At 41.3% G+C, this 23,350-nt stretch overlaps 4 protein-coding genes across 8 annotated transcripts; 2 read left to right on the top strand and 2 right to left on the bottom strand.

The window, feature by feature from the left end:
• Positions 1-1,656: 1,656 nt before the first annotated feature.
• Positions 1,657-4,543, bottom strand: LOC117431022 (lysophosphatidic acid receptor 6-like). Its single transcript, XM_034051596.3, has 2 exons — positions 4,388-4,543; positions 1,657-3,634 (listed from the first exon to the last, which is right to left on the bottom strand). The coding sequence occupies exon 2, from the start codon at positions 3,606-3,608 to the stop codon at positions 2,535-2,537; it is 1,074 nt and encodes a 357-aa protein (XP_033907487.3). The 5' UTR covers positions 3,609-3,634; positions 4,388-4,543; the 3' UTR covers positions 1,657-2,534.
• Positions 4,544-5,350: 807 nt separating this feature from the next.
• LOC117431265 (HIG1 domain family member 2A-like) lies at positions 5,351-7,579 on the top strand. The gene is made up of 2 exons (XM_058996434.1): positions 5,351-5,718; positions 6,468-7,579. Exons 1-2 carry the CDS (start codon positions 5,538-5,540, stop codon positions 6,632-6,634), a joined length of 348 nt encoding a protein of 115 aa, XP_058852417.1. The 5' UTR covers positions 5,351-5,537; the 3' UTR covers positions 6,635-7,579.
• Positions 7,580-8,702: 1,123 nt separating this feature from the next.
• LOC131696602 (clathrin light chain B-like) lies at positions 8,703-16,784 on the bottom strand. 4 transcript variants are annotated; one of them, XM_058996431.1, is made up of 6 exons: positions 16,447-16,784; positions 14,901-14,947; positions 14,270-14,387; positions 13,971-14,082; positions 12,371-12,394; positions 8,703-10,484 (listed from the first exon to the last, which is right to left on the bottom strand). In XM_058996431.1, exons 1-6 carry the CDS (start codon positions 16,631-16,633, stop codon positions 10,313-10,315), a joined length of 660 nt encoding a protein of 219 aa, XP_058852414.1. In that variant the 5' UTR covers positions 16,634-16,784; the 3' UTR covers positions 8,703-10,312. The 4 variants fall into 4 exon arrangements, with proteins under 4 accessions (XP_058852414.1, XP_058852415.1, XP_058852413.1 ...); XM_058996432.1 differs by having other exon boundaries at positions 12,371-12,391; XM_058996430.1 differs by lacking the exon at positions 12,371-12,394 and adding an exon at positions 12,120-12,173.
• A 422-nt stretch (positions 16,785-17,206) lies between these two features.
• On the top strand, positions 17,207-23,313 carry LOC131696537 (FAS-associated factor 2-like). 2 transcript variants are annotated; one of them, XM_058996428.1, is made up of 12 exons: positions 17,207-17,527; positions 19,049-19,117; positions 19,398-19,532; positions 19,718-19,794; positions 19,914-19,958; positions 20,093-20,231; positions 20,504-20,589; positions 20,687-20,778; positions 20,983-21,160; positions 21,747-21,918; positions 22,191-22,334; positions 22,547-23,313. In XM_058996428.1, the coding sequence occupies exons 1-12, from the start codon at positions 17,465-17,467 to the stop codon at positions 22,727-22,729; spliced, it is 1,383 nt and encodes a 460-aa protein (XP_058852411.1). In that variant the 5' UTR covers positions 17,207-17,464; the 3' UTR covers positions 22,730-23,313. The 2 variants fall into 2 exon arrangements, with proteins under 2 accessions (XP_058852411.1, XP_058852412.1); XM_058996429.1 differs by lacking the exon at positions 19,914-19,958 and having other exon boundaries at positions 17,210-17,527.
• Positions 23,314-23,350: the final 37 nt, after the last annotated feature.

Raw genomic sequence — 23,350 nt, 5'->3', positions numbered from 1 at the left:
ACTGTGACATCCATAATAATAAAAAAAATGGTTTGAGATCGCGTTAAGCATGTAAGAGGCAAGAAATATGTTTCCTGCAGGGATATTGAATTCCTCGGTCTAAGCAGAAACAGATGGAAACTACCCCTTATGGAATTCATAAATCTGATTAATAATCGCTGAGGAGTGCCCCCTGGTGGTAAGAGTGCTTACAGCGGTGCGTTAATTAGGCAGTGCGAGAGAGAGATGGGTGGACAGAGGTTCGATTCTGAGGCAGCAGTTTCAGCCCTAGCACCTCGGTCACCCCCTGGGTGTTATGACTCTCTTAGTTTCAGTAGTGACACTGATTCAGCAGGGCTCACCGCTGTTTGCTATTGCAGGTAGGTGCTGAAACTGTTACACAAACAATCAACAAGGGAGCGCTCACACCTTGGGTGAAATTGCTGCTATATGTGTTAAAGATGAGCTTGCATTGAGGGTACGCTGCCACTAGAAAGGCAGAGATGATTTCAATACAGAGGCTACACAATGGGTCTCGGTCAGGTGTCAGCTTTTCCACTGCCGAGGAAAGGTCTGATATGAACTAATGAGTGGCAGAGTGGAGGTCTGATCGAGCTCTGTTTGTACACCAGGCTACGTTCATTACTCAATCCTGCTTTGATGGTTAATGCTGCAAAAAAGGAAGATTTCGCGTAGAAATAATGGCAAAGGCAAGCTGAAATGTGACATTCTGATTGTGTGAATCAGATTGCAAATAAGGTGGTTAGAATAAATACCGGAATACCGGGGCTAGGATTGAATTCGGTTCTGAACAGTAGCTCGGAGAATAAGGCACTGCCTGTCCATTGGTTATGCTGTTTGAGAACCTGTAGATCGGTTCAAATAAAAAAAATAAAACATGAAATGCTGTCAACAGCTGCAATATGTGTGTCTGACAGCAGATGGCACCAGAGTATCGAAGAAAAAGTTTTGTGTGTTGAAAGTAATCAGGAGAACCACACCCCCGCGCGCGCGCGCACACACACACACAATATCATTAAATGAGCCATAAGTTTGAAAATAGCTGGTCATAAATCTCTTTGTTTCTGACTTGACTCGGTTGCAGGGTTTCTGTCTTGCTTTTCACTTATTTAAAAAGTCCAGGTGTTGTGTGCATAAGAGAGAGAGAGCACGAGAATGCACATATCACACTCATTCTCTGCAGCACTGCAGTGAAATGCTCACAATGCTTTCACATTGGCACACACTGGGATTAACCCAGCACAGATTCACATAGAGGAGGAGTCTGGAGCTCCTCAGGACGGAGTGGCGGTCAAAACCATGGCCAGGGCTACAGCCACAGCACAGGGCAGCCCCATGGTTCACCTCTCCACACACACCAACAAGCAGCAGAGCAACCCACAGACACTGCTACAGCCCGAGAAACGCATTTCTTAACAAGCAGAACTAGAAGTTGGAAACTCGTTTCAGCACAGACACTGTTAGCAGTCCTTAAGGGGGATCTGTTTTGGCTTGTTTTTGTTTAAATTCAATTCCAGTGTCCCCACACCCGCTGACTCATATCAGGAGTCACATATAATATAACCACTGAGCACATCTTAAAAGCAATGCAGAGCCCAGCGGCACTGGACAGTTATCCTGTGAAGTTAAATCAGACTGGAGTATGGGGGTCAGAGCCATTCTTGTACCGGTGAGGCTGTAAAAGTTACTCTTAAACCTAAAGCAAGCAGCTGGACATATTCATTTCCAAAGGGTTTCTTTATTATTTTCACTGAATTCTCAATCCCACATTCACACTGATCTCAGCAGAACGACAAACACTCACATATCCACCCAACACCTACATGCAAATTCCCATTTAATATCCCCGGGAGACTGAAAAGAAATCCTGCATTTCCATTGAGACAGAACACAAATCTACTGTTTCCATAGGATACACAGGTCTTCAATGAGTTGCATGGATTTGAGATTCCTTTGACTCTAGAAGAAATATCTCACCTTCCTCTATTATACTGGCAGTGCAGAAGTGCTAACCTACTCCATGGACATACTTATGAAAGATTCCCACTGTAAATGTGTCATGCACTTTACACTGCCGAGCTCTGGAGATGGACTGCAAACGGTGTTGAAAGTGCATTCAATTGCAGAGCTAGCAGAACGAAAAAGAAATAGAAGGGAGACATTGTCATTGTGTTTGTTTGTTTGATTGTTCGTTTACACAATGTGATACTCAGACCCTGTCATATAATACAGGATTACAAACATACAAAACAAAAAAATAGCACGCAGCAAGACGCAAAAGGCAAACACATATGTTTAATGCTTTAGCTCACATTATTATTTTCTTAACATTTCATCTAAACTTCATGAAGCTGCTGACTCCAAAGTGGGGCACACAATTCCAGCAAGGTGGCAAAACCAATCGAGAGAGCATCATGATCGCTTGAACAGCAGAATGCCCCAAGACTTCTTACGGGAGACGATCCATTCACAATCACTGCAGCGCTGCAAAACGACATCAAGTTCAAGACTGAGAAGAGAACAGAGCGGCGTGCTCACAGTTTGTTGTTGGAGGTGCTTTCAGAAGACCTGCTGGAGTCCTTTCTGTGACAGAATGGCAGGAGCTGGAAGTTCTCTGCACTGAAGTAATACACCACAGGGTCGAGGCTGCTGTTCAGACAGGCTAGCCCCATCACCACTGTTCTCGCCCCACAGGTGAAAGGGAGCAGGGATAGGCTTGGGAGCACCTGGATGCGTGCCAGCGTGTGCAAGATCTGCACTACGTGAAAGGGAAGGAAGCTGATGATCAGCACTCCAAGCACCACAAGGATAGTTCTCAGTGACTTCTTCTTTACATGCTGACCTCTTTGCTTCCCCTGAGTCATGCCCATGATACGCCTGGCGATCAGAGAGTAGCAGGTAACTATGGAAAAGAAAGGTAGAAAAAACCCAGCGATCGAGGAAGATATGGCAATAGGGGCCAACCAGCCACTCCAGGACTTTTTCCCGAAGTTTTCCATGCAGCTGATTTTGCCATCTGCAAACCTGTTGGCCGTGCGACCTGAGAAAGCGTACGTTAAAACCACAATTGCAATAACTAGCCAAATGACAAAGGAGACTAGAGCACGGTACACTGGCCTCTGCAGCTTCAGGTACTTGATGGGATGCATCACAGCGATGTAGCGATCCATGCAGATGCAGGTCAGGAACATGGTGCAGCCGTATATATTGGCAAAGAAGAGGGAACTGGTTGTCTTGCACATAAACTCCCCGAAAATCCAGTTGTTGCCGTTGGCATAGTAATAGATTTGCAGTGGCAGAGATAAGGTGAACAGAACGTCGATGATGATCAGGTTGAGGGTGAAAGCTGTGGCTTGGGAGGAGCACCTCCAGTTTTTCAAAAGGGACGTCAGCGCCGTGAAGTTTCCAAGCAGGCTCAAGACAAAGAGCAGGCTGTAGACCACGGGGAGGAGGGTGGACTGAAAACTGACCCTGCATTCATAGGCTCCCTCGTGACCACTGGAATTGGTGGAGGCATTTCCTGAATCACGCAGGGTAATTCCCAGGGAGGAACTCATGAGCTGATCACTCCTAGTTTCAAAACTCATTCCCGGTATTACTGTTGTCATCGCCAAGTGGGTTTCAGACTTTATGACTGCAAAAAAGGAAGTTGTGTTAAATAGGATATGTTGCCACAAGATTGTGACCAATAAATACATGCCAACCGTGATACGATAATACTCCTCAGAGACGACTTTCAGAGAAATGTTACACAAACATTTTGCCTTCAGTCAGAAGATTCTTCCAGCATGTCATTGTCATTCTATGTAGACGTATGCAGACATATTGTCTGTATCACAATATTTCACAATAAAGATATGATAATGCGACATCTGGAGTCATGTGACTATGCTAGCTCATATCATGTTTTCTTAATATTCAGCTTTGTTCAAGTTTAATGTCCTATTATTATTATTATTATTATTATTATTATTATTATTATTATTATTATTATTATTATTATTATTATTATTTCTTTCTTTCTTTCTTTCTTTCTTTCTTAGCAGACGCCCTTATCCAGGGCGACTTACAATTGTTACAAGAGATCACATTATTTTTTACATACATTATTAAGTATCATGAAGATTAACCCTGATCACAGATGGAACATTTCTCTCACAGCCCTTAATGAAAATAGATCTCCTTTTGAAAAGCTGCCCAGACGTCCTTATGGTCTTGCCTTCTGGACTTGCAATGTTCTCTATACTGGAGCGCTTGCTACTCAAAGAGGCATTTTACATAACAAAAACATTTCTTTGTAGAGTTTGAAGAAGAAAATACACATATCATCATTGTTACCTTGAATGTAGAAGTATAGTAAATAATAATGTTGTCTGCAGTTTCTTACCTTGTTGAGAAGTTAGTGATTATGTCAAGCACTGTTTTCTTTAGTTTTCCGAATGACCCTAACAGAAAGGTTTCAGCGATGAGTTTACTGATTTGCAGAAGTACCACTTGTATAATGTTGGAATCTGACGGAAAAAAAAATGTGTAGATCATGTTTTTCATAGAATACAAACTTCCTCTCTCAGGATTGCTCAACCTTGTTTTAAGTGATGTAGTTTTATTGGTACAGCAGTATTTAAAGCACGTGTTTTACGATAAGTGGTTATACATACAGTACATAGTTCACAACCAACTGAAAGAGATCTGAAAGAAGAAATCAAGGGTTAGGTTTCTGACAGCGGTGGTCTCAGTCTCAATGAAATGATAATGTCACATCACATGTTCTCTTTTTTATCTGAATAGAATGCTACAAGTTACTTAATTCTCACAGTATCAACCACCTGAATTAATTCAACGTTGCCATACTTTTGGCTGGTTCACAGAACCTGATTATGACGAACTGTGGACACTACCTTACCTAAATCAACATTAAGTAGTCCAAGACTGGACTATTCTAAAAAATCGGGGTCTGTGAAAGCAGCCGTTTATAATAAGGTGGTTCTGTAATTTATATTCGGTCGAGGCCAGGGTGTGCTCAGGCACCATGTTAAAAACAAATGCTTTTTCATTAGACAAAATGGGGTTGTAAACAATGTCAGACAGAAATACTCCAAGACAAATGTGATACGCAACTGTATGTTTTATTATTATTATTATTATTATTATTATTATTATTATTATTATTATTATTATATGTAACCATTTATTTATGTATTGATTTTTTTTTTTTTTTTCATGTAGCTTGTGACCTGCTGCTTATAAAATATCAAAATGCAATTTACAAATACACGTGTAGAATTCAGTGCCCCCCTGCTTATTGTACTGCATGCAATCAGGTGGTCTCGCGATTCGTCTTCCGCACTTTTGACAGGGTTTGTTTTGGCCATATCCCGAAGTGACCACTTTTTTTCTAAGGTGGTTAGGTTAAAGGTGAGGGTTTGTCTATATTCGCCCGATAGTCGCAGATCGGACCATCATATCTCCGCCTCCTTAACCTTCATCACGTGGTACTGGGTCACCCACTTTCCCAAAGCGCGTCTCCTCTTACAAACATGGCTGCGGCTTCAACTCCTGCAGGACACGATCAGTCAAGCGACCCGACCCGAACAGGGGCGTTTGATTTGAGCAGACCCCCCGTGATTGAGGGGTTCACGCCTCCGCCGAGGTCCAAGGAAGAAGGATTTAACGACAAGTTTATCAGGAAGACGAAAGAAAACCCTTTCGTGCCGATAGGTGAGTCTAGCGTCAGGTGCAATTCGTGGGATGGATAATACAACATCGCACGACTGCAGTTTGCGATTCCGGGTATTTAAGTGGTCTGTTAACGCAGTTAAATATGTCATTTAAGGCATGTCGTTAAGGCATGCTTTTCGTTAAGAACAGTGTTTCGCTTTGCTGTGTTTGTCGTAGCTCTTGTTATGGGGTAAAATAGTTTTTAAAACACTGAATCCTAGCAATATTCTTTAAAGATTTAACATGATCTTGAACTCCTCATTCACATATCTTAATGCATGCCCTTGAAGATAGATAACTTTTCCCCAATGTGACAAACGCTTGTGAATTCTAATGTTACATTATTAACACGAAATCAACATAACTAGCCGTGTATGATTATGAACCAGCCGTAAGTGCCTGTGCTGTACCAAGGACAAGGAAACTCTTGATTTTCCTCATAAGCATGACTAGAGCTTTTTTCCCTCATTGCGTCACTGTCCTACCAAAGGAGCACTGTTAGATTATCTAATTGCAATTGTAGATGTACCAAATTACCTTCTAAGCAAATTCAGAACACGTTTTTGTGTTGCTGTTTGTTTTAGCCCAGAATTTACCCATTTGAGGCTGTGTCTCCATTTGCAGTTGGGGAAGGGGGAGTGTTTTTTACGAAAGCTATGCAACGCACTCTTTAGTGCAGCTCCTGTGGCTGCATGTTTTGTAGTCCTTGCTCACTGAATGCACCCTTTGCTGTGCTTGTCTCTGGCCAGGTTGCTTTGGCACGGCGTGCGCCCTCACATACGGACTCATCGCCTTCAGGCGCGGCAAGACCCGGCAGTCCCAGATGATGATGCGAGCCCGTATTTTCGCTCAGGGATTCACAGTGTTCGCTCTCCTGTTTGGTGTGGCTTCGACTGCCTTGAAACCCAAACAGTGAATGGGGGGGACCGAGTCACGATGGAGGAGTGAAGAAGGGTGCCTCTTTCTGGCTGACAATTCATGTGTGAGGACAGCACAGTTGTGGAGGGGAACAACGCTATGGTTTCATTTAGTTTTTTGGTTGACACTTTTTATTTTTAAAACTAAAGGGAGTGTTTGATTTGTTAATGCCCAAAGCTAGTTTTCTTAATGATTGTAATGATTGTAACGCTTGAAATGTTTTTGCTTATGATTGTAAGTCGCCCTGGATAAGGGCGTCTGCTAAGAAATAAATAATAATAATAAAGAGCAAAAATATGACTGTCTCAGAGATTGAAACCACCTTTTAAAAGTAAACCTTATCTCCTTGGATTGCCAGTGCGGATTGCAAGGTGTGTTCAGTAGTCTTTCAGGGTCAGGTATCAAGGGAAGGCAAATGTTAGAATCCTCATTTCCCTCAGATACTGACCCAGGTGTCCCTCTATATACAACACGCTATTGAATGCAACTGATACAGTAGTCATAATATTTCAGCTTCAGTCTGCTGTCCATTTAGCAGTCTCTTTAATTGGGCAGGTGTTGTTACACAGGTAGAATAAATCTGTTGTACTGTTTTAAGGTATACATTTGCAAGGTAAAAATCATTGTTTTAAAGTATTTAAACAAGTTGCATTAATGGCGTCACACTGTTTTGCTGGCAGTGTCAAAATAAATATTGTGCCAAAAAAGGATTTGTTCCAAGGTAACATAACTTGTGTATAAACCAGCATACCTAGCAGCCACCACAACCACATTCCCCTTAAAATTGAAGTCATTCATAAATTGTATTGATGGTCACTTGGATGTCAGTTTTACAGAATACTTATGTTTGCTGTGGCCTTTTTATTTTAGGGAGTGATGATTGTTACATCACCTTATTGTAACTCGTGTGTGTACAAAGATGTCTATTAAAACATAAAGCGTGTATGGTCTTTGGTTTGGTTCTTACTTGGTATGCCATTATCATGCACCACTATGAGAACTACAAATAAGAGCTGCAGTTTGGGCTGATTGAATTATTTGATGTTTCAGTCCTAGACTGGGTGGGAAGGTAATGGGTCCAAGGTAAAGCCAAGGCTGTCTGCTGTTAGGAAGGTTAAGTCATGATGGAAAGGGAATGGAAACATTAACAGGATGCATGCAAAACACTACCTGACACCCGTGTGCTTTATTTCTAAATCACTGGCATTTTTTGGGAGCTGAAATTATAACTGGTGGAATGATCTGTGTCAGCCTGAACTAACTCCAAGTCTCGTTCTCAAAAATAAAAGCACTAAGTGATTATGCAAACCACTTTTATTTTTATTACGAAGGCCAGAACACGTCATAAAAACGATACTTGATTTTAATCTACACCAAATATAGCAAAGCACAAGTACACTGGTGTGCATTAAGAGAATAACACAAGCCAAGATCAATAGAAACTGCTGTAAATTCCAGAACAGGAGTTCTCTCTCAGAGGTAACTCTCAGGGACAGGGCGGACTAGTTCAAAAGTGTCTCCTCTGAATTCTTCTTGACAAAGTCACTATTGCTCCCCGTTCTGAAATGGTTATTTGAACTGGGGAAGAATACACTACATTCGTTTTAACTAACCCATTTACAAATAATTGACAAACTGAACGAAAGCTACGAGGACGGAGCGTTTCTCTTTGACTGGGGTCTTCATTCTCTGTTCTCTCCTTGCAAAGCTGAATTTGAATGGGCACATGAACAGGTCTTTCACAGTAAGTACACTCATAAGTAATTATCCTCGCCAGTTTTGAAATTGGTGTAAAACTGCAAATACAGGTTAATACATTTTGAGGGGACCTTAAAACAGTGACACACATCAGCCTGGGAGGTAAAAAGGGTCTGGTGGCTGAGGAGGAAAAAAACAGTACTGCTCTGCTGAGCTAGAGCCGTTTCTGCAATACTGTTAACAAGACTGATATTCCTGCTCTCTTCAAAATAAACATGATTTACCAGACAAGGGGACTGGAATTGGAATATTGGATCCTATTTTAGGTCACAATATGTTCAGTAGTGCATAAAGAGTTAGGCGACAACTCAGTTTTGCATTTTCTTTATTCAATTTCCGGGACTACACAATTACCGGCATATATAAAAAAACCAAAATGTAACTTTCACAATCTGCTTGTACATTTACACAGGCATGTGACGTAAACAGTGTGGCTGCTTCTGCCCAGAGATCTGCTTGATTTTGCAACACAGGTCAATGCTAAGAACAACAGAAAAAGCTGCTTTTGAGGCCGAACCCAGTTCCAGGAACTGCAATAACATGTGGGTAGGGACCATGGTGTAGTACCGCAGGGGTGACTAGCCATGCTCCAGCTGCAGGAGCCTGGCCGGAGTGTGCAGCGGTGATCCATGCTCTTCATGCATGCAGACAAACAAACAGAGCCTGCAAAGCCGACAGCGTCAATTCCACAAGAGACAAGCAGGGCCTGCCAATTAATTACAGCAGCCTGCACAAGGCTGCAGTGTGGAACGAATTAAGGCAGTCCCTGTGTGAAAGAGGACATCAAGAAGCGTTGCATTAGTAAAGTAAGAACTATCAACAAGGACCGCCTTTTGAGCCCAGGGCATTAGAACAGGATTTCACCTGGACTCGGCCAGCGCAAGGTAAAGGAAATCCACACGTTGACACAAGAGACCCTGTAGTACATTGCTGTATTTTTCACCAGTTTCTTTTATAAAACGTGATCACATACCAGTTAGTTAATCAAGAAAAGAGAAACTGGGCTTCGTTCGACGCACACAGTGCTTTAACCTTATTATCAGCGAAGGAAACAGCTTCAGAAACTCTGATTTTAATATATTTACAAATTTCAAGGCAAGCTGCACTAATATATATATATATATATATATATATATATATATATATATTTATTTATTTATTTATTTTTTTTTTATTTTTATTTTTTTTCAAATTCATGTTTCCAATACTGTGATTTAGAAATGCTATGTTCAAGATTTCCAATACATTTCTCGCTAGTTAAACAGAAGGCAGACACACTTCACTGGGCCACATTGTAAACTGTTCTAAAGCATTGACCTATCCCACCAAAAACATAAAACGATCTACAGCAGCTTATGGCACTGGCGAATGTACAGACGAGAACAACAGCGCATTAAGAAAAAGAAAGAAAAAGAATCAGCAATTATAAAACGCAGTATCCCAGTAACTGGTACTTGATTTTTTTTTTTGAAGCAATGTATTTCCCAATATTAAGAATCAAATGGATTCAGTACGTTGTTTTGAAAGATGCCCAAATGTCACTTTGATCTTTGAAACTGAATTCCTCATGCAATAGCTCCCTCTTATGGATTTAAAAATATTACAGCAGAAGGTAGAATAAAAATACACAGCCAAAGCCATGAAAGACGCTAGTGGCTGATCAATGCCTTCCGTGTGCTGAATTGCCTTCCTATCCACGAAAGAGCAGACTGTAGCATGATATTACAGCAAGCACTGCTGGTATGATAATTTAAAGGGATACTGCATCCATAATCACAGACTGTGAACAGTGATTTGGAAGAAACACTTGTAACATAGAATCTCAACTATCTTCGGTCCAGGCAACAAAGACAAGGCGGTTTAGCTACTACTATTGCATGATATGGAGAGTGCGATTGTGGGAGCGGGGGCTCCAGCCCTAGCGCACCAGGGGTGCCTGTTTGAGGGCGATGAGTACGGAGCGCATGCGGGACACGTCCTTGGACTGCTTGTTGGTTTTGGGGTTGAAGTCGCAGAGCCGTGCCACCCTCTCCCACTCGGAACCGGGAGTGTCCTCGTCACACTCCTTCAGGAAGGCTTCTTCAGATGCCCTGCGGGAATGAGACGCAAGAAAACACACCTCTTAGAAGAGAACGCACAAGCTTCAACAACACACTGGACAGCAAAGACAATGGCTTGGGCACGGATTATTAGAAAACAGCATTCTGATGCTGTCTGGTTCTCCGACATCATTTTAATAAACCTAACATTTGACTTTAGCTACATGGGAGGACAACGGAACTAAGGGAAATAGGAACCTACAGGAATCCTAACGCAACATAGCATTCTATTATGACAGATCTGAGGAACCAGAACAGATAGTGACCGACACACACCCCTTCAATAAAAGGTAGCTAAAGGACAACATTTAAGACACATGATTTTTGCAGACAGTACCTGAATACGAAGTAAAGACTTTTTATATCCAGAAATGTAAGTTTCATATTTAAGAATATGAGGCTTAAATATCGCTAGGGGATCATGATTGTGTTTCATCGGGGATAAGAAGTTTATTCGCATCATCCCAGTACAACCGACTGTGTTCAACTGTAAGTATATACAGAATGTCTTTGGTCAGCTAGCCTGGTGCTTTTACAGAACAGTACTAAACAATCACACCTTCTCATTCAGCAGAGCCCCCCTGAAATCACAATACATTTCTGTATATAAGCACTCTGATGCATGCCCTGCTATTTCCCATACCTGGTTTACTGACTCTCAAGCGATGAAAAAAAAAATAATTAAAAAAAAATAATGCAAGTTGAAGGGACCAGCTTTTAATACTTATTTGTCAAATTGTTAAATTAAAAAAAGCCCAAAAACGCAGGTAGCACTCGTCATTGCTCTATTGCTCTAGAGGATATTCTGAAACACTATATAAATAAAATAGCACCACTATGATAATAGGTAGAAGTCGGTAACCAGTCCCTTTTCATACAGCAGGTCTCAATGAAGACAGGAGCAAAGCAGATTACAGGAACAGGGACACATGAACAACATACAAACAAACACCAAACTCTGAGCAGCCACATGCGGGTAAACATGGGAGCTATGCTACACAGGGAGAGATGGAAAATGGTATTAGTACAAGTGCCTTTTATCTATATATAAACAAAGGCAAGTAGAAAAGATGTGTTTCATTGTTTGTAAGGCGTATGGAAGGGGGTTTAACACTGGGGTAATAGCATGGGAGAGGCTGTGAAGTTACCTAACACACCAGATGAACTCGAGTCACAAGTGGAGAGGATGAATGATTGCATTGCAGACTGTGCAAATCAAAAGCAGACATGCAGTAACAAAGACTGAGTTAATGCAGGGCTGAGACACACACACACACAAAAGGGGGATGCAATTCAGCTGTAAGGGAAGGAACAAGACATCACAAGATGGATCAATGTGGATTCAAAAGCACACAGCAACTTGAGTGTTTCCAAGAGACACATAACCAGGATGGTCTGAGAAATCATATAGCCGTGTGTCAAATCAATAGAGAATGTACCGAGGTGCAGAAAATAAAACAAGTTTCATTCCACCCTAACTGCTTAACGGTTCTTTATCTACCCCTTCAATTCAGAATCAATCACACTCTGCCTTTCACAGATAAGGGGGAATACTGCAAGAATTACCAGCCTATGTAACTGATCAGAGTTTTAAAGCAGAAAGACAGAAAAGGTTTTGCAACGTACACGTAGCCTATCACATCAGCGTTGGGCTGCTCGTAGAAAGCCTTATCAGCGATCCTAGTATGCATGCATGTTAGTCCGCCGAGCGAGCGAGAGAGAGAGAGGGAGAGGAGAGAAGCAAGGAGACGAGACACAGATAAGTCAGAGTTTCATACAGCAGGCAGTTCACAGGTTAAAGTCAGAGAAAACAAAAAGGAAGAAACACTGTTAATGCATCAAGTAGTAAATATAGATTTATAGTTACAAACAGATACCGTGCATGAGTTGGAGAGAGTCTGCTGAAAAACATAAAAAAAAGGCCTTGGTTAGTACAGGGCTTGTGGATCTCGGCTCTAACGTATGGCATGGTGCTCCTGCATTTACCAGTGCAGAACACCTTGGTATAGTTCAAGCTGGCTGCAAGTTCATTAACAAAGTGTCCCATTATCAGACAGCACAATATTTTATGAGAATGTTAGTCAAAAAGTAAAGCATTTAGTACAATGCTTACAATGTCGTTTGCCACAGATCAGTCTTATCTGTGCAGATCACTGGTTCTAGTATTGCCCGTTTTCACAGAATGTTGGTACTGTGCTGAAAGGGCATTAAAAATGGGTCATGCAAGCCAGTGATGCGCTGGAAGTGGCACTGCCATATCCCAGAGGAGTCCTGATCGATTCATTAGTGATGCCACAGCCCAGTACTCTGGAAAGGTGACATCACAATCTAGCGAAGCACAGTAACAAAGCTACACTATATATCCTAAAACAAACAGGCAGGCATAATCCAGGCTTGAACACTCTGTGACCGCTCTGGACATGCTCTTCCGCCTGCACTGGATTTCGGGAGGCAGAGCTCCATCAACAGCTGGCATCTATTCCCCTTGCTTTGGAGCCAAAGACAGCAAGCTGGCATGATCATAAAGGCTGGAATCCTCTGGGTTGTTTACAGGACAATGTGGAAGAGAACAGTACAGCCTAAAGTGCCTTGCAGTAACAGAAAGGTCTAAAAAAACAAAAAATAGGTTCTTTATATAGAACTGCATAAAACAAAAATAATAATTAAGTTAACACTGATCCCAAGCTTTCCTTTAAATATGTACAGCGTTCATGCAGACCTACTTGTTAAAGTATGATTTTGTGGATTATATTGGAATGCTGTATCCATCTCCACCATCAAGGTGTGGGCTAAATTGCAATAACCCACCCCCCACCCCCCCATCCATCAGCATATAGTCTGCTTGAACAATTATTTCTGTGGTTCCTTCTATTGTGCTTTTGTACAAACCCACTCATACTGTAAAATCCTGATGTGTAGGAAACAAAAAGATATCTATTAGGAAGGAAACAGAACACTATTTGTCTCCCTGTGTCTGCTTTTTTGGCCAGTACATACTTCAGATCTAAAGCCTTGCCAACACTGGAGGCCCCAGAAGCCCTCGCTGTGATAGATTACACTGTGGGTCCGATCGTTAGCCATGTAAGCAACCGGCTCTAGGGGTAGTTGCAGAGGTATGGAGCTGCATAACCCAACAGAAAAACAGTCATATTATTCACTGATGTTGCGCAGCGACTGTCAAGATTAGCATAAATGTGGCTCTTCCAGTCTTATCCTTTGCTTCTTGGTCTGTGGTTCCAGACTTATCAAACGCCCTGCTATTCTCTAGAGCAGGGGTGTCCAATCACGGTCCTGGAGGGCCAGTCCCCTCCAGGTTTAACAGGTAAAATGAGATCATTAACTACTTCAGGGTTTAACTAAACAATTTAGAACAGGGTTGGAACAAAGACCAGGACTGGAAGTGCCACCCCTGCTCTCAAGAAATGCGGCGTCACAGACAACACTGGGCGCCCTGAGGCTGCGACGATCCTGCTATACCTGTTGTTGGCTTTGTTCTTCTCCATCTGCTCGTTCTGACGTACGTGCCATTCATCCAGCTCCTTCTTCGCCTTCTCTTTCCACTCCATCTCGGCCGCCCTGGACGCAGCGTCTGCAGAAAATGACAATCTCAACAGGGTACCCATAATCAATCACCAAATACCAGATCTTTTTACCAGTGCTAGATACATGTTTTGCAAAGGTTGGTTTGTGTTGTGATGCTGGCGACGGTCCAGTGAATGAAGTCACATCAGACCTTAGAGACAGCAACGTGTGCCGTTGGGTTTCTCATTGCTTACCTAGTTCCTCCAGCCTGGCTTTCTGCTCCTCCCTCCACAGGCGCAGGCTCTCGGGCTCCTGTCTGATCTGGTCAACGCGTGCAATTGCAGCGTAGCCATCAGTGGGGCCATTGGACTCCTAGAGAGGGAACAGTCAATATTCACACCCAGTCAACAACTATATAGTTACAACATCCTTGTAACAAACAAACATTTTGGACAGTAGCAAACACAACTATAAGGTGGTACAGCTAATGTGACGACAGTAAATTAGGTCTCACCAGTCGAGCAATGACTCTGAATCCTCTCCCTGAGAAAGAATCGAATCCAATTACAAGATAAAACTGTCAGAGTGCTGCTGTATTTTTTTTTTGTTAAGAGAAATCTGGCAGGATTAATAAAGCAATCTTCCTAGCTGGTGAAATGCATGCTTTGGCAGGATACATTGTCTGAAAGAACTAGGCCATTTGTGACCTTGAGAGTGAGGCACTTCCTATTCATGTGCCTCAGTCGACTCAAGAGCAAAACTGAATAAAAGAAAAACAACTCCCTGGAGATTCAGAATCTGTTGTTTTCTTCCATCACTGTCTCGTCTGTAAGAAGACGACAACACCACCTCACAGCAGTAACCAGACGTCCTGACAATACTAACCTGATAGACATCTCCATTTACTGTGGGCAACTCCCCTCCAAAATCACCTGCAAGAGGGAAACACAAAGATGAAGTGCTTTACCAGAGGAGCCATGTTATGATTAGCTTTGCCGGCCAGGTCCAACCCTGCTTAACAGCTCATTATCTATAAATCAATGATTTATTTCTGAGATTTTCTTTTTTTTTTTTTTTAAATGGAATCAGTTGAATAATCTGTACTGCCCTTTTGTTTTGTTCACACCAGAAGTAAAATGAAGTGAATTTATTTGACCAGCTTCATTCATTGACCTTCAGAAGCAGTACAGATTTGCAGGTGCGACAGGAATATCTGTCGCTGGATCAGTGTGATTGAAATATTTTCATTAACTTCTGTAGCTTCACCAGTGACGACGGTACATTTGACCCACTTGTGATCCGAAAAAAAAAAAAATGCTTTTGAAAAGGCTTCTCAAAGCTGAACAAGAGGAAACGTGATGGAATCATGTCAGCGTTATCATTAACCAACTGGATTTATGAAGTTTAATTTAACATAGCCAGGGTATACACAAGCATGACTTAAACGCTTATCTTCATGGGAGGAACATTCAAAGACTCGGTTACTTACTAGTTCCATCGTGTACATTAAGAACATAATGATATATTATTTCACTCTAGAGCGGTTCCCAGAATTCATAATATTTTACTTTGAAATGGATTTTATTTCACACGGCTCAGAAAACGCATATATTTTACAACTAAAGTCATATTCATTGTTTTGAAGGTTTTAAAAAAAAAAAAAAACACAGGAGACTAAATTAAACTTTTTTTATAACAGTTAACGCACTCCAGATGTCATTAATCCAATAAACAACCGTCTTGCTTTCCATTTATTAAAGAATTAGTCTTCGATCAGGGGGAAGGTGCCGGCAACGTTACTTACAATCGTTTAAATCTATAGGCGGATGAGACTGACCGATTGGTTTGATAGTGATTTATTTTCATTTTCACCCCTGTGGCGACACACTGTACTTCAAAGTGCCCATAATAAATTAGACCACCATGACCTACACCCTCTGCCTTCACACAAGTATGTATTGTGACTCATGAAAACCAACTATTAAAATCAAACCTGATGCTGCTGTGTAGAGATTGCGTCATTCTAAGGTGTTCCAGCTTTGACAAAGTGACTGTTTTTTTTATCATTGCAAACGCAGCCCAATACTAGCAAGACCCATGGGATTACTGACGTGTCACTTTTTAAAATGTGTATCATTAAAAATAAATGTGTTTTGAAATCGCCATGTTTGAAATCCACGTAATATGAGAACAGGTAATCTGCATTTGTGTATTCAGACATTGTTTTTTTTGGAATGAGATTGATGTGTTGCTAATTATTTAAGTACGGACCGCGTCGGTCTAGCCTTACCTAAATGCCATCAACGTTGTTTTAGTGTTGCTGTGCCTTATTTTATAAACAAAAGGTTTGATATTGTTAACACAGGGGCCTACAGTAAATGCACGTCGTGCTGCGCCGTAGTTGCAATGCTGTCCTTTAACGATTACTCACCAAAATTTGGCTCCGACTGCGGCTGCAGCTGCTGGCCTGACCCAGCCCCTTCCAGCGCTCCGAACCCTTCATCGTTTTCAATCCCAGCGATCTCGCTTTCCTGCTGGGCTAGAAACGCGGCTGCGGGGTCCTCCTCCGCCGGCGCTCCGTTATCGGAGGATGAGAAGAAACCGAAATCATCAGCCATATTTTAACTAACGTACACAGACTAGCCGATGCCTGCTTGTTTTGCTGAAATAAAGCCCAAGCTAGGAAAGCACTTCCTTGTTATTGACTGGCTAGGCTGGAGCTCGTCCCTCGTCCTTTATACAGCAGGAAGCGGAATCTCAACTGACAGGACCATGAAGGAGGAGTAATGTGGAATGCAATCATGAGAACTAAAAACCAACCCCCGTGTTTAGATAGAATTGTATTCGGATTCCAATGCATTTATTTATTTTAAAAAGGGAGAGGCAACGTTTATATATGACAGATAGGACGCATTTTAAAGTTGCCTGGAGATTGATCCCATATTAACATTCCTGTCTCTTATCACGAATCTCAAAGGCCACCCTAGTAATATATAGCAATTTATTATACTCTCATAATTTAGAAATACTGTTCTACAGTCAGTACCTGCACGTCACGCAAGACGTACAAGAGGATGACGACGTGGCCACACAGGGGCGGGGCTAGACGTTACGCACGCGTGACCGAAGCGACTGTTTTCTTGTCGTTGATTGTTTTCGTATTTTTTTTTTTTTTCAAACCTGCGACAGGGCTCCGTGGAGAAATAAAACCTACGATTTAAGCAAGACAAAACGCGCTTCGTTTATTTATTTACTTAATCGATCAACTCCTTTACCGCAGATAAAGTACGTCAGTATGGTCGAGGCGATATCTGTTTTTGACTCGTCGTGTTTAAATTATTCCCTCGAAGAAAAGTGAATCAAACCCCTTTCCCTCCCCACTCCACTCCACTATTGTCAGAGTGCTGCGTCAGTTCCGGTGTGTTCAGTGCGGGGTTTGGCGAGGCAAGATGGCGGCCCCTGATGAGCAGGAATTATCTCAGGAGCAGACTGAGAAACTCCTCCAGTTTCAGGTAATCCGGAAACAAAATGTACAGCTAATCATTAGCAAGACATTCAGGTCATCCCTATCCAATATATAATCAGCCAGCTTGAAATCTGTACACCTGATAGATTTGGAGAGACCCGGTGATTATTGGAATAGTGAAAAACTTGCAGTTTTAGCCATGCAATAGACAAGTCATACTGGATCCACTACTATAAACACGCATTTCTATCTGTGGTCACGATGTTTCAATATCAAAGTGAGCTGAGACTTATTGGGAATTAGGCGTACCAATTCTAGAGAGCCGTTGTTTATCTAGACCACGTTTAACTCTTCGTGTCACACAAGTGGTTATCATTATAATTAGTGTAACTAGAGTAGAGAGAGAGACTTTTAACAATTTGTCCAAAAACTATGAATTTAAAGCAGTACAAAACAAATTTGAGTTGAAACGTATCGACTATGCTAATTACATACTAGCTACCACAGCAATGTCAAATTACTGTGTGATCGCGTGTCTACCTAGTTGTTTAACCTCTTTATGAAATTATACTAAGTGATATACTTTTTAAAGACAGTATTTGGGCCCTTTTGCATGTGCAAATGCAACTGTGACACTAGTGAAGAAAGTGCTTGTTGTATCATCGTTGGGCACATCCTGAATAAGTAACTGAGAATCGCCTGCAGCTTGTGCTGATGAATAACATCTGACGTTTAATGAAGATCTCTTGCTTGCATTTCCCTTGGCTAGTTTTCACGTCACATGTTGTAATACTACAGTCTTGTGCATGCACACCTGCTGTTAAACACACGCTGTCATTTACTGTTTAGTAAAATGGAGGAAAGGCAGAATGTTAAGCATCAGAATAGGATGCCATTTCTTAGCTTGACAGTCCTGTCATTGAGAGACTATGTCACAATGACTTGATTTCCGTTAACCAGATTGACATTTAACTAGACGACTAACTGGCCCCAATAAATGGTCCTAGTATTATTTTAAAACATTTACAACGCATCTTCGTCAGTAATTTGGGTTTTGTAGTTCACAGAGGTTCACAACAGCCAGCGTTGTGTGCTCAACCTGGATTAGCATAAAGTTGTTGAATTGCATCCTCTTGGTAAGACCATTGAAAGAGGTTATGTATTATTATACAGGTGTTTGAAATGTAACCACTCCAAACGCTTATGCATCCAGTGTCGATATGTTTTGCAGTATGTGGCTGTCCTTGTCATTTGTTGGTAGTTTGCAGGTAATTTTAAATACGTGAATCTCAAGAGCATTGTCCTCAGCACAGAGTATGAAAAGTGTACAAGACCTACGTGACCCGTGAGTCAGCGCAGCAGCTGTAATTGAAAATTCAAGGTGCTGATTTCAAGCCTTCAGAAGAGCGCAGCTTGCTTCCATAGATGATGTGTGTTGTCTTCCGCTTTGCAAGACATTAACACACTTTCGTAACAAAGGATGTTGCACGTGTGCATTTCAATCTTTTAGTTGATTTGTTTTTTTCAGTCCCTGAGCTTTGTGGTTTACGTTTGTTCACTTTTGCAGGACTTGACTGGGATAGACTCCATGGATCAATGTCGTCGCACCTTGGAGCAACACAATTGGAACATTGAGGTATGGAATTGGAAGTAGTTTATTTGTGAACTGAAGATGTTTGATGAAAATGTTTATCTCTACGGTGCCTCTTGTATAAGCTACTCTAATTTTCACATTAAACCATGCTTGTTTATCCATCCAAGTCTTATTTCTCAGTCTTATTTTTGGAATTGGATGCTCCTGCTGTTTGAAAATGTAATGCATTTCCCAATTTCTATAGCCACAAATACATCCGGATCATGGCTTTTACTTGTTAAAAGCGTAGCTGGTGTTAATGATGTGATCTCTTGTGTTTCAGGCAGCTGTACAGGACAGATTGAATGAGCAGGAAGGGGTCCCCAGTGTATTTAACCCTCCTCCCTCCCGTCCATTACAAGTCAATACCGCAGACAACAGAGTCTATAGCTACATAGTGTCAAGGCCGCAGCCCAGAGTACGTTACTTAAATCCAAAATACTATCGGCAAATGTTAAACACAAACTAACATTGGATTGATCTAAATGCTAGCTTTCGAAATCCTGCTAAAAAGCAATATATTATGGTAATTGGCTTTTGTTTTTTAAAATGTGCACAGCTTACTCTATTGGAGATGAAAATGTTTGTTGTGTCTTTTCACAGGGGCTCTTAGGATGGGGTTACTACTTAATAATGCTTCCATTCCGATTCACATATTACACTCTACTGGATATATTCAGGTAAGGGAATGAACTCCTGCATGGCATGTATCTTTATCACTTGAATCTTACTTTTGAGTCTAGTTTCTAAGAAGTGTTTCTCTTTTTACTATAGCTTTATGATTGGTTGTTTGTAATAGGTGGCCCTGGGAAAGGAGGCGGTGGTCTCGTTGGGAATTACCTGGGTAAATAAAAAAAAATAAAAAAATCAACAAACAAAAACAAGCTTACTAACACTTAAGAACCCCAGCGTGTTTTTTGTCTTATTTTACACATGAAATCAAGGTTTATTCTTTTTTTTTTGCTTCTTTTTTTTTAGATTTGCTCTGAGGTTCATAAGGCCGGAGCCCCGTGGTCGTGTTACAGATCCTGTAGGTGACGTGGTATCATTTATTCATGGTTTTGAAGAGAAGTATGGCAGATCACATCCAGTTTTCTACCAGGGAACATACAGCCAGGTAGGTCCTATTACAGATAGGCATTCTTTTTTTCTTAATGTCAATGAATGTAATTACTTGATACTGTAGCAGCATTCGCATGTTATAATATTTCTGGGTGTATTGATTTATTTATTAGAAATCCATTGTAAAGTAATAGGCAGTTAGTAGGATTGTTGTGATTGCATTCCACAGCAAGTCCGATTTTAAGAAACAGACAACACTAGCCATTAACAGTAAAAGAACTGACAATTGGTACGTGAATACTGTGCATACATGTGTTCTCTGTGCAGGCATTAAATGACGCCAAGCGTGAGCTTCGGTTTCTGTTGGTTTATCTCCACGGAGATGATCATCAGGATACTGATGTGTTCTGTCGGTAAGTCCCAATACTTCTTTATGTAGTTTGCTTTCTCTAAATGTCGATTTTCCGACATGCTGTGCTCCCATATTTGTTTTTTCTCTTTCTCTCAAAGCAACACTCTTTGCACAGAGGAAGTTCTGAACTTTGTTAACACCAGGATGCTCTTCTGGGCTTGTTCCACCAGCAGACCCGAAGGATACAGAGGTGAGCTTGTTTGCGTTTGCCAAGCCAGGACAAACCAATGACTGTGGTGCTCGAACACTTACTCGTATTAGCATGTGTTCATGTTTCTGATCATCTTTTAAATCCTGCAATATAAAATGTGCTTTTTGTGGGACTGAGGGAAAGTGAAGTGTACTGGAGTGATCTTTAGTTAATGTTGTTTTGTTTTTTTCCATTGTATTTCAGTATCCCAGGCATTGCGAGAGAATACGTACCCTTTCCTGGCCATGATCACGCTGAAGGACAGAAAGATGACTGTTGTGGGGAGGTTAGAGGGTGTGATCCAAGCAGAGGACCTCATTAATCAACTCACATTCATCATGGAGGCCAACCAGACTTACCTGGTGTCGGAGCGCATGGAAAGGTACCTGGAAAGTCACTTCTATGAAAAACAAAATGCAGCAATGTTGGATGGTTTAAACAAATTCAACAAATAATTACTCACTGGCTAAATATACCAGGAAAATAAAGGTCTGCATTTAAACTGCTTTTGTAAAGCTTTGTTTAAATGTTTCCTTTCCTCTCGAAATATATCCCCACAGCTGTAGACCAAAATATTTGGCGAAGCACACCCATAAAACCTATTTTGCTCCAGTTGTTGCCGCCCTGTTGCACTGGTAGTAGTATATTACTTCATTATATGTACAGCACTAAGATATTCGTGCCAAAAATGTTTACAGTGTTTTTCATTCATGAAAAACACCAATAAAAGGCTTGCAAATATTCATGGCTTTACAGTATATAAAGTTATATTTACTATCCAACCTTGCCTCTCATTATTTTGACTGGCTTGATAAAGGACTGACTCGATTCAAGGGTCTGGATAGTCCGTCCCATATGTAAGAGATGATGACGAGGGACTTGTGATAAACTGGATGTCTTGGCTATAAACATCTCTTGTGCTTGCTGACGATGATTTATAAAGTAATACCGCTGTGCCTCACTGTCAGAGAGGAGCGGAACCAGACCCAGGCACTCAGGCTGCAGCAGGACGAGGCCTATCTCGCCTCCCTGCGCGCCGACCAGGAGAAGGACAGGAAGAAGAAAGAGGAGGAGGAGCAGAAGAGGAGACAGGAGGAGGCGGCCAGACAGATCATACTAGCCGAGGAGAGGAGACAGCAGGTAACTGGGCAGGGTGGGAGGTCACCGAATACTGGGGGCCCTCAAACACATGGGCTTTAACATTATTTTTTAATAGAAACCTAATTATGTAGTGCCTGCTGCCTAGTCAGGTTCCATGTGACCTGTCTGACAAGACTGATTTTTTTTTATTGTTTTTGCTCAGTTTGTTCATTCTCTCTGAAATGCTAAAATGGATAGAGAGACACAAATCCCATCTCTTTTATTCATCTCTTGTTTTTTTTATCGCTGTGTTTAATCATCATCGTTTTCAGACTTTGCAGGAAGAGAAGGAGCGCAGGTCTGAAAGCCTCCCACCCGAACCCTCTCCGGATAACCCCGACAGTGTGAAAATTGTCTTCAAACTGCCCAACGATTCCCGGGTAGAGAGACGGTTCTTGTTCACGCAGTCTTTAACGGTAAGGACTCCAGAATGGTGTCAGTCATCACTACAGTCTTTGTCAAACAAAAAAACAAAGTAAATATTTTATCTTTGCATTTTTAACTAAATTAACTGGCCATGTCGTTTTATTATAAACGTACAGCACTATAGAATAACAGGTTCAGTGTGCATGTTGTATAATTGATTTGACTGTCTTATTTATTGAATTGAGTTTGATCTTATTTCCAGGTAATACATGACTTCTTGTTCTCCTTGAAAGAAACCCCAGAAAAGTTTCAGATAGTGACTAACTTTCCCCGCCGGGTCCTGCCCTGCCTCCCCACAGAGGAGAGGCCGATCCCACCCACGTTGAAGGAGGCTGGGCTGAGTCGCTCCGAGGTACTTTTCGTGCAGGATCTCACGGACGATTAAGAAACGAACCAAATCTCTATTGGAATTTTTTTTTTTTTTCTAAAGAGCGCACATGGGATCACTGAAACAATTTGCCTGAAAGAGCCAAGATTTTTTTTGCTTTGTTTTGTTGGGACAGAAGTATGTACATGTGCATACGTTACTATATATTTAACAGAAAACAAGCATCCAGAAGGGAAAAAAAAATGCCCAAGTTAGAAAAGAAAACCCTCCAGTTTATGTATTAATAATAATAAATAAATGTGCAAAGTTTTGATCTATAATTAACCATATGCAGAATGAATGCTTTTTTGTTATCCCCATTTAATGATATAAATGTATTTATGTTACCAGAAGACCAAAGGAGGGTTTGTGGTTATTTAATGGCGCTGGACTGCTTACAGTTCTTTAAAAAAATTAAAAAATAAACTTACCACAGCTTTTCCCTGTGGTTCTAGCCTACATAGCATAGTAAAAGTCTGCCTATAGTGTGCCTGTGGCAATACGTAGATGAATATTTTGCCATTTTAATAACAATGGGCTGGTCATGTTAAGATGTCATCCCCCCTCCCCCCAGAAGTATAAATTAAACCATTTTAAAATTTTATTGTGTGGAAGTATTTTCATGGTTTTTGTATCCTT

Source organism: Acipenser ruthenus, chromosome 22 (assembly GCF_902713425.1).
Source record: "Acipenser ruthenus chromosome 22, fAciRut3.2 maternal haplotype, whole genome shotgun sequence".
Lineage (NCBI taxonomy): Eukaryota > Metazoa > Chordata > Actinopteri > Acipenseriformes > Acipenseridae > Acipenser > Acipenser ruthenus.
This window is presented reverse-complemented; position numbering and strand designations above follow the sequence as displayed.

Coding starts and splice junctions, on each gene's coding strand:
- LOC117431265 (XM_058996434.1), top strand. CDS start 5,538: ATGGCTGCGGCTTCAACTCCTGCAGGACACGATCAGTCAAGCGACCCG. Junction 5,719..6,467: donor AAACCCTTTCGTGCCGATAG/GTGAGTCTAGCG, acceptor GTCTCTGGCCAG/GTTGCTTTGGCACGGCGTGC.
- LOC131696537 (XM_058996428.1), top strand. CDS start 17,465: ATGGCGGCCCCTGATGAGCAGGAATTATCTCAGGAGCAGACTGAGAAA. Junction 19,795..19,913: donor ACTCTACTGGATATATTCAG/GTAAGGGAATGA, acceptor TGTTTGTAATAG/GTGGCCCTGGGAAAGGAGGC. Junction 20,232..20,503: donor ACCAGGGAACATACAGCCAG/GTAGGTCCTATT, acceptor TTCTCTGTGCAG/GCATTAAATGACGCCAAGCG.
- LOC131696602 (XM_058996430.1), bottom strand. CDS start 16,633: ATGGCTGATGATTTCGGTTTCTTCTCATCCTCCGATAACGGAGCGCCG. Junction 14,083..14,269: donor AGCCAGGCTGGAGGAACTAG/GTAAGCAATGAG, acceptor CATTTTCTGCAG/ACGCTGCGTCCAGGGCGGCC. Junction 12,174..13,970: donor AAGAACAAAGCCAACAACAG/GTATAGCAGGAT, acceptor CATGCATACTAG/GATCGCTGATAAGGCTTTCT.
- LOC117431022 (XM_034051596.3), bottom strand. CDS start 3,608: ATGACAACAGTAATACCGGGAATGAGTTTTGAAACTAGGAGTGATCAG.